The following is a 9,973-nucleotide window of genomic DNA, read 5'->3' as shown; positions in this document are numbered from 1 at the left end:
CCAGGATGTGGGATGTGAGAGGGGCTCAGTCTGAACAAGCAGTCAATCGCAATGACACTTTGAGCTTCAGATCTCTCAGTTCTGGAGCCCTCCTTTGGACAGTCCCCAATTGTTTGATGTCCTTTTTGTTCTGCAGTACCCAGAAGTGCACCCAGTGCTCCAGGTGAAGGTGCAGCAGTGCAGAGCAGAACGGGACAATTCCTTCCCTCACCCAGCTGGCACTGCCATGCTCAATGCACCTAGAGGACAGCTGGCCTTCCTGGCTGCCTGGGCACACTGCTGACTCATGTTTGATTTGATGATGACCAGGACCCCCAATCCCTATCAGTGGGACTGCTCTCCAGTATCCCATTTCCCAGTCAGTGTGTATGTCCAGGGTTGCACCTACCCAGGTGCAGAATCAGGCACTTGTTCTTGTTACACTTCATGTGGTTGTGCCTATCCAGTTCTCTAACTTCAGCACAGCTCTCTGTAAGTCCTCTCCACCCTCAATGGAGGAAACATTTCCACCGAATTTGGTGTCATCAGCAAACTGGCTCAAACATCTTCTAGTCCTACATGCAAGTCATTCACAAAAACATTGAAGAAAAGCGGCCTTCAAATGGAGCCCTGGGAAACCCTGGGAAACCTAGTGACCATCCACCAGCCTGATCAAACTCCACTTAATGTGATCATTTGGGCAGGATCCATTGGCCAACTGCTCACTGCTCACCCAGCAGTTTTTTTCTGTCTAGACCTATGCAGTTTGTCCAGAAGAATTATCTAAGAAAGAATATCAAAAGCTCCACTGAAATCATCAAGGATAACATCAGCTGTTTTACCTTGGTCAACCAGATGTGTGATTTTGTCATAAAAGGACACTAAGTTTAACGGGAACTTCACTCATGAACTTGTGTGGGCTGTGACCAGTGACGGAATTATTCTACTGAGGTGTTTCTCAGTAAATACCAGCATCTTTTTTTGCATAATTATACCAGGCATAGAAATGAGACTGACAGCTCTGTAATGGCCTAGATAATCTTTCTTGTTCTTATTTAAAACTGGAACAACGATTGACATCTTCCTGTCAACTGGGTACTTGCATGACCCTAGACTTCAAATGAGAGCCCAGAGCAAACTAATAAGGTGTCATCAGTGAAAGAATGTAGATGTGACATATAGCTTTGTAACACCTTGAACTCCAGAGGATGCCACAAATTCTATGAGAAAGAGTATCAAAAGCTCCACTGAAAGCAGCTGGCTTCCCTTGGTCAACCAGATGGGTGAGCACTTCACAAAAGGACGTTAAGTTAAACAGGACCTTCCCCTCACTAGCAAGCATTGCCTGTGACCAATGACAGAATTCTTCTTAATTCATCCTCTTCAGGTGTTTTTCAATAACTCCCAGCATTATTTTCTCCATCACTTTAACACACTGAGAGACAGTGAGACGGACAGGTCCATAATTGCTGGGGTCTTCTTTCTTACTTTTCTTTAAAACTGGAACAATGTTTGCCAGCTTCCTGTCAACTGGGAACTGGCATAACCCCAGACTTCTTCTGATGCCATTCAAGTGAGAGCCCAGAGCAAACTAATAAGGTGTCATCAGTGAAAGACTGAAGATGTGTCATAGCTTTGTAATGCCTTCAACTCCAGACTATGCCACAGATGGAGCAGAGAGGAAGGTCTGGCTCTTGTGTTCTGAGCTCATCCATTTGGGCAGCAGAATGACACGACATGCTCCATGGGGACAGGTGCAAAAGGCACAGTGGGTGCCCCAAGCACAGGGCTGTGGTGGCATTTAGGATGGCCAAGAATACTTCCCTTCTGGCCCTCAGCTGATGCTCAGGAAGGAGCTGTCTGTCTCACAGATTTTCCACCACAGTTTACAAGCACGAGCACACAGCTAGGATCACCCCAGGCACCTTGGTCATCCCTGAGTGTGTGTGTGTGAGCAGTGCAGTCCCTGTTGAATACAGAACAAGGATTCAGATGAGGGGCTCACACACAGACACCTCACTGTGCACACCTGAACTCAGCTAAAAGGACTGCCAGCCCCCATGGTTCTGTGAGGAACCGATCCCATTTCAGCCCAAGGTTTTCTATCAGCTGATGAGTTGCCTAATTTTAGGCTTAGGTTGTGACGGTCTGATATAACAGGACAAAGGGCAAGGACATTAAATAAAAAAGTGGAGATTTAGTTTATCTGTTAGGGAGAAATTTTCTGCTCAGAATATATGGCACAGGTTACCCATAGAAGTTTTGTGTCCCATCCCTGGAAGCATTCAAGGTCAGGATTGATGCAATCCTGGGCAGCTTGATCTTGTGATTGACAGCCCTTGCCCACAGATGGGGGCTTGGAACTAGGTGATCTTTCAAGTCCCCTCCAACCTAAGCAATTCTGTGATTCTGTAATGTTATGTCTGCACTTCCAGATCATGAATGGAGGATTCCCAGATTTGGCATTTGCTTCTCCCTTGGTCAAACTTCTTTTAGTACAAATAACGGTGCTTCTGGAAAACAGTGGACATCCTGATTAACTGAGCTGACTTTGAAATACATTCAGCTATGATGAACCTGCTGCCTTGTAGGAGCTGTCAGCTCAGGAGAAACATGGATATCTCCATGGAGAGAATGAAATCACATCCTCGGCTGCTGAGCTGTGCTGGACTCCTGGGACACAGGGAGCTTATAGAAGTGGCAGCACTGCAGAGAGACAGCTGTGCCCAGGAGCAGCTCCTGTGCCCCATGCAGCAGGTCTGTGGGCATGATCTGCAAGAGACAGGGAGAGGAAAGAAGGAAAAGAACTAACAGGCAGTGTGGCACGTTGGGTTGTGAGCTCATGGAAGAAGCATTGCTCACAGCCATTGACAAGGTAAGTCTCTGGCTGCAGGCAATGTATCAGTTTTTATTGCTGGAATCAGTAAATTTAGGACATCCCATTTCAGGTCAGCATCTAAACACTCAGTGTTTCTTTATCCATCAGCTCCATCTGACGGCTTCCATGCTGCAGCATCAGAGCACAGCCCTGAGGGCTGCGTGTCCCAGGATGGCTGCAGGCTGTGCAGCCGGGGCTGCAGCCGGGTGCCCAGGGCTGTCCTGCAGAGCAGGTCCCTGCTGTGCCCCAGGGGCTGTGTGCCGGGCCAGGGACTCTGCCGCCTGCCAGGCTCAGCACTCAGCACTCAGCACTCAGCACTCAGCACTCAGCACTCAGCGCTCAGCACTCAGCACTCAGCGCTCAGCACTCAGCACTCAGCACTCAGCACTCAGCCTGCCCAGGGAGCTGCCCACGGCGCTGTGGGGAGATGTGTGGGGGGAAGGAGACCCCCGGCAGGGCAGGGCAGGGCAGGGGCCTTCTGCTGCCACAGCTGCTGCCTGGGCAGGGGGATCACAGCTACACTGCACTGTAGGCTGTTTCCAAAGGCACTTTGCAAGAGGAGTGTGAAGGCAGGGATTTTTCATTTCTTGTTCTTAGGGACGAGGAAAAAGTCGTAGGCAGAAATCTAAAAGGAACTGTGAAATATGAACACATCTCTGAGAATCCTGAACTGCACGTTTCTCAGTCTGCTGTTATGCGAACAATCTCCTAAAGTACTTTCAAACTCTCATCTTTCAAAGGACAGCACCAGCTGAAATTGTCATTGTTTTCCACAGAGATGAATAATGCACTTATCCTGCAGACACGTTAAGCACTTATCCTGCAGACAGGCAGCTTTCTCTAACAGAAGTTTAAGGGCACAGAGGTAGGGATGGGCACTCCGAGAGCAGACAGGATAAAGATATGAGACATGGAAATTGCTCATAGAAGGAAAATATCCAGGAGGCTGGGATATGATTAGGAAACAAGAGGAAAATTAGAGCTCCTTAAGCTTCTCCGTCTTCAGGGATGGTGAAGCTCATGAAAATAAATTCAAGTTAAAGAGTTAAATGAACATTTTCCATAGAGAAAGAAAATACTTCTATAGTGTAGCAGAGGAGTGTCTGTGAATGATCTTGACTCGTAATTATTTTCTGCTCTGTGAACAGGACTCCCTGCCCAGGAACTGCAGATGCCCAACAGCAGCTCCATCAGCGAGTTCCTCCTGCTGGCGTTGGCAGACACGCGGCAGCTGCAGCTCCTGCACTTCTGGCTCTTGCTGGGCATCTACCTGGCTGCCCTCCTGGGCAACGGCCTCATCAGCACAGCCGTAGCCTGCCACCACCGCCTGCACACCCCCATGTACTTCTTCCTCCTCAACCTCGCCCTCCTCGACCTGGGCTGCATCTCCACCACTCTGCCCAAAGCTATGGCAAATGCCCTCTGGGGCACCAGGCACATCTCCTACGCAGGATGTGCCGTGCAGGTCTTTTTTTTGTTGTTTTTGTTTTCCGCAGAGTATTGCATTCTCACCATCATGTCCTATGACCGCTACGTTGCCATCTGCAAGCCCCTGCACTACGGGACCTTGATGGATGGCAGAGCTTGTGCCACCATGGCAGCAGCTGCCTGGGGCAGTGGGGTTCTCTATTCCCTGCTGCACACTGCCAATACATTTTCCCTGCCTCTCTGCCAAGGCAATGCTGTGGATCAGTTCTTCTGTGAAATCCCCCAGATTCTCAGGCTCTCCTGCTCAGAATCAGACATCCTCAGGGAAACTGGGATTCTTGCTCTTAGTTTTTCTGTAGTCCTTGGATGTTTTGTTTTCATTGTTGTGTCATATGCACAGATCTTCAGGGCTGTGCTGAGGATGCCCTCTGAGCAGGGACGGCACAAAGCCTTCTCCATGTGCCTCCCTCACCTGGCTGTTGTCACCTTGTTTGTAAGCACTGTGATTTTTGCCTACCTAAAGCCCTCTTCTATTTCCTCCCAATCCCTTGACCTGATGGTTTCATTTCTCTACTCAGTGATACCTCCCACTGTGAATCCCTTCATCTACAGCATGAGGAACCAGGAGCTCAAGGACGCTTTGCGGACTCTTAGAAGAATCCCACAGTAGCTCAGAAACTATTAGAACAATATTTTGTTATTTTTCTTTGTTGCTATTTCTTAAAACTTGCATTTTGAATTTAAGCCTCCTACTTGTTAGCTGTTTATTTTGACCCAGTCATCTCATGTACCTACAGAAGTAGGGTTCCTCTGTAGATAAACACTATAACTGAGCCAGAAGAAGTTCATTTCTTCCAGCAGCCATTTCTCTCCTTCTGCTCTGGACCTGGTGGAACAAAGTTGTTATGCAGGAGGATTTCAGGGACCAGAAGCCCAGCTGCCAAATGGAGCAGCAGCCCTGGTGTCCCTGGGCGATGCTCCTCACTGCCTGGTTGTCTCCCGCTATCTGTGCCCATTGAGCCGGGGCTGCTTCTTTGCTGGGGCCATGGCGATGGGCAGGGCAGGAGGTGGTCTTTTGAGTGCTGCTCTTTCCACTCCCATGCTTTCCTACACTCCTGTACCCATGCTGTACCTCTACGCTCCTGGTAGCCCTTGGGTCTCATGTCATTTCACAGCAGCCCTGTTGCATCTCACAGTGGCAGTCCTGTGGTTGCAGAGTTGCTCTTTTTTTATTATTATTTGCTGGAGTTCTCCACAGACTGAAGGACACAGGCTGAGAGTCCTAGGTGATCTGGAAGTGATTGAGTGCTGAACCAAGAGCTCCTTTCTTGGTGGCATTTATTCTGGTATTATAAAACCATAGAATGTCTTGGGTGGAAAGGGGCCTTAACAATTCCTTCCTAAGTACCCATCAAGAGAAGGGTTGCCTCCCACCAAATCAGGTTGCCCAGGGCTGAATCCAGCCTGGCCTTGAGGACCTCCAGATTGCCCTCTTTCTCTGTACCAGTGCCTTCCCACTCCCTGAGTAACTACGTTCCTGCTATTGTATAATCCAAATGTCTTGTCTCTTGGTTTAAAATGTTGCCCCATTTTGTATCACGTTCTTCCTAAGCAAAAAGTCGGTCTCTCTCTTGTTTATAAGCTCTCTTTAATTATTTAAAAGCTGCAGTGAGGCTTCTCTAGAGCTCTCTCCAGACTGACCTCAACCTTTCTTCATATGAGAGGTGCTCCAGCTCTCTGATGGTGCTGCCCTGGACTCACTCCAACAGTTCCACATCCTTCTTGTGCTGGGGACCTCAGAGCTGGATGCACTACTCCAGCTGGGGCATTACAAGGGCAGAGTAGAGGGGGACAATTCCCTCCCTCCACTGCTGGGCACTCCTATCTGATGCAGCCCAGAACACAGTTGACCTTCTGGGCTGCACATTGCTGACTCATGTCCAGCTTTTCACTCATCAGGATTCCCAAGACCTTCTCTGCAGGGCTGCTCTCTACGAGATCTTCTCCCACTCTGTAGAAATATCTGAGATTGCCCTGACCCAAGTGCAGTGCATTGTGCTTGACCTTGTTGAATCTTATTAGGTTCATCTGGGCCACCTTCTCAAATCCAACCAGGTCTCTCTGAATGGTGTCCCTTCCTTCTGCTGTGTCAATTGCACCCTTCAGCTTGGTGTGATCACCAAACTTGCTAAGGGAATACTTGATCCCACTGTCTGTGCCATTCATAAAGATGTTGCAGATCACCTGTCCCAAGGACAACATTCGTCACAGGCCTCCATCTGGACATAGGGCTGTAGATTTGACTTGAATTTCCAGGAGTGTGTCTACACAACTTTTGGTTACATCTTTTGGTTTTGATTTTGATTGCAGGGAAGGAAATTCTCTGGGCAGCCGGTTCCAGTGATCAGCAGCCCCCAGTAAATAAATTCTTCCCTGGACTTGGGTGAAATGTTATGTGTTTCATCTGGATCCATTTGCCCCTTGTCCTTTTGCTAGGCATCACTGAGAAGAGCCTGGCTCCCACTTCTTCTGGCCTCCCGTCAGATGTTTATATACACTGTCAAGGTATGTCTCCTTGGAGCTTCTCATCTCCAGGCTGGACATGCCCTGCTCTCATAGCCTCACCTGTTAGGAAGGTGAACCCAGTCCACTTTTTGAAGATCTTTGTTGGTCCTGCTTCCCTAAGCCAGTGCTCCGTGTGTACTGGTGAGTGAGTGATGTTAGCAGTGCTGGACAGAGAGGAACGATCCCCTCCCTTGATCTGCTGGCTATGCTAGTCCTACTGCTGCCCAGCAGCTTTCAACCTCCTTTGCAGAAACAGCACATTGCTAGCTCATGGTGAGCTTGTTGTCCACAAGGAGCCCAAGTTCCTTCTGACAAAGCTGCAGGGAACTGTCATTCAATCAATTCCCCTCCTGCACTGATGCTGGGCATTTCTTCTCCCTGTGTACTGAGTCTCCTGTTCCCATAAAATAAAAGCCTGTTGCTGATAACCGCTGCACAAACAACTGCTGACAGCCAGAACCTGTCCAGTCCCCAGGGCTCTCCTCCTTACCAGCAGGACTGAGGAGAATATGACACTGGTCACTGTTATGTTTGGAATCAAACTCTGTAACCCAAGTAAGATTACAAAGCAGGTCTGGTTTATTCAGCGGTGTGTGTACACTGGGTGCACATGCCAGACCCAGTGTCTGCCATCCCTTATTTTTCTAACAAGCTCTACATTCTTACTTCTATAAATTATCTCTAACTATTGTCCCTTCCCCCCTCCCCCCCCCCCCCCCCCCTTGTTTTCAGTCACTGTGAAGCTTTCTTACATTTTTATGTTCACTTATGGGGCCCTTCTCACCTTTCAGGACCTGCCCAGGAAATTCAGTTCCTAGATATAAAGTGGCAAGAAGGACATCGTCACATCCCGACAGATGTGATCAACAAAATCTCCATGATTCCGCCCATGTCTAAGAAAGAGACACAGACTTTTCTGGGTGTAGTGGGTTTTTGGAGAATGCATGTTCCAGACTGTAGCCTCACTGTAAGCCCCCTGTAGCAGGTGACTCTGAAGAAGAATAATTTTGCATGGGGTCCTGAGCAGCAGCAGGCTTTTGAACAGATTAAACAGGAGATAAGTTCTACTTGGAGTCTGTGGGAAAGAGCCTCAGGAGAGACCCGAAGCTGACTCCTGGGATTCTGGAGTCAAGCATACAAGGGGTCCGAAAAGTGCTACACTCCAACTGAGAAGGAGATCTTAGCTGCGTATGAGGGAGTTCAGGCTCCTGCTGAAGTAATCAGTACTGAACCACAGCTCCTCTGGCACCTCGACTGCCAGTGTTGAACTGGATGTTCAAGGGAAAGGTTCCCTCCATCCACCATGATACTGATGCCACTTGGAGTAAGCTGACTGCGCTGATTACACAATGCAGATGTGCAAAACAGAGTGCAGATGAGAAAACTCAGCCATTCAGGAATCCTAGAGATGATCATGGACTGGTCTGAACATAAAAATGTTTGGAATGTCACGAGCAGAAGAAGTATTGTGTGCTAAAGAGGAATCACCATACAATGAAATACCAGAAAATGAAAAGAAATATGCCCTGTTCACTGATGGATCGTGTCGTATTGTGGGGAAGCATCGCAGATGGAAATCTGCTGTGTGGAGCCCCACACGACACGTTGCAGAGGCCACTGAAGGGAAAGGAGAATCAAGCCAATTTGCAGAGGTAAAGGCTGTCCAGCTGGCCATAGATGTTGCTGAATGGGAGAGGTGGCCAATGCCTTATCTTCACACTGACTCATGGATGGTGGCAAATGCTCTATGGGGGTGGTTACAGCAGTGGGAGCACAATAACTGGCAGTGGAGGGGTAAACCTATTTGCCCTGCTGAAATGTGCTCAGATATTGCTGCCCAAATAAAGAATATGGTTGTAAAGGTGCACCATGTAGATGCTCATGTGCCCAAGAGTCGGGGTACTGAAGAACAGCAAAATAACCATCAGTTAGACCGAGCTGCCAAAATTGAGGTGGCTCCAATAGACCTGGACTGGCAGAAAACAAGGGTGAATTACTTCTAGCTCGGTGGGCCCATGAGACCTCAGGCCATCACGGGTGAGATGCAAAACATAAGTGGGCTAGAGACCGAGGGGTGGACTTAACAATAGACGCTATTGCACAGGTTATTCATGACTGTGATACATGTGCCACGATTAAACAAGCCAAGAGGATAAAAACTCTCTGGGGGGAAGGGCGATGGCAAATGAATAAATATGGGGAGGCATGGCAGGTTGATTCTATCACCTTGCCATGATCTCACAGTGGTAAGTGTTATGTGCTTACCATGGTGGAGGCAACCACTGGGTGGCCTCCAGTGATGTAGAGCAAGGGGTGTATAGTGATGTAGAGCAAGGGGTGGAATGTCATAGTTTTATGTTTTTTGGTTTTCAGTATTCCATATCATACCATCATGTAGTGCACTGGGAGCGGAAGTGTTAATGCTCCAATTCCAGGTACCTATCCCTATACATCACAGAAGTCATGGGATCTGACCTTTCTGGGTGGGGCGGGCTCTTACTGCCTGGCAGTGGGTGCTGGAGGGTGCTTTCCTAGCTGTTCCAAGCTTTCCAGCTTTGACTCGGTCTCAGGAACTCTCTCTCTCCTATCTTATTTATTAGTCTCAGCTTCAATTAGATTGTATTATATTGTTATCTTGCATTCCGATATCATAGTTAGTAAGGTAAATTTTCCTCCATAGATCACTGCCACTGTTTTTTTCCTTCCTTGAGCCCAGCTCCCATCTCCCTGTCCCTTTTCCCTTTCCCTTCCAATTTTGTGGGTCTGGGGGAGGACCAAGGGCCTACTACCCCCTGTCTCAGGCATAGATTGAGCTATTTAACTCTGTGAGAGTGAAATATTTCGGCTGTGTACACTCCCTCTTCCGGGCCTACCCACACTTTACTCTGGGTGTTTCTCTCACTTTACTTTGAGTTTACTCACCCTTTGCATGGGGCTTGCACACTCTGTACTCTGAGATTACTCTGTCTCTACTCCGGTTGGACTCACACCTTACTCTGGGTTTTACTCACACTTTACTGCACATTTACTAAAACCTTACTCTGTTTATCCTCACTTGGGCTTACCTCAAATTTTACTCCAAGTTTACTCGCACTTTACTCTGGGCTTACTCACAGTTCTTTC

General features: G+C 48.3%; 1 protein-coding gene across 1 annotated transcript; it reads left to right on the top strand.

The window, feature by feature from the left end:
• Positions 1-4,028: 4,028 nt before the first annotated feature.
• Positions 4,029-4,955, top strand: LOC149914507 (olfactory receptor 14J1-like). The gene has a single exon (XM_090126392.1). It carries the CDS (start codon positions 4,029-4,031, stop codon positions 4,953-4,955), a length of 927 nt encoding a protein of 308 aa, XP_089982518.1.
• Positions 4,956-9,973: the final 5,018 nt, after the last annotated feature.

This window comes from Phasianus colchicus, chromosome 29, assembly GCF_987193195.1.
Source record: "Phasianus colchicus chromosome 29, bPhaCol1.hap1.1, whole genome shotgun sequence".
NCBI lineage: Eukaryota > Metazoa > Chordata > Aves > Galliformes > Phasianidae > Phasianus > Phasianus colchicus.
This window is presented reverse-complemented; position numbering and strand designations above follow the sequence as displayed.

Coding starts and splice junctions, on each gene's coding strand:
- LOC149914507 (XM_090126392.1), top strand. CDS start 4,029: ATGCCCAACAGCAGCTCCATCAGCGAGTTCCTCCTGCTGGCGTTGGCA.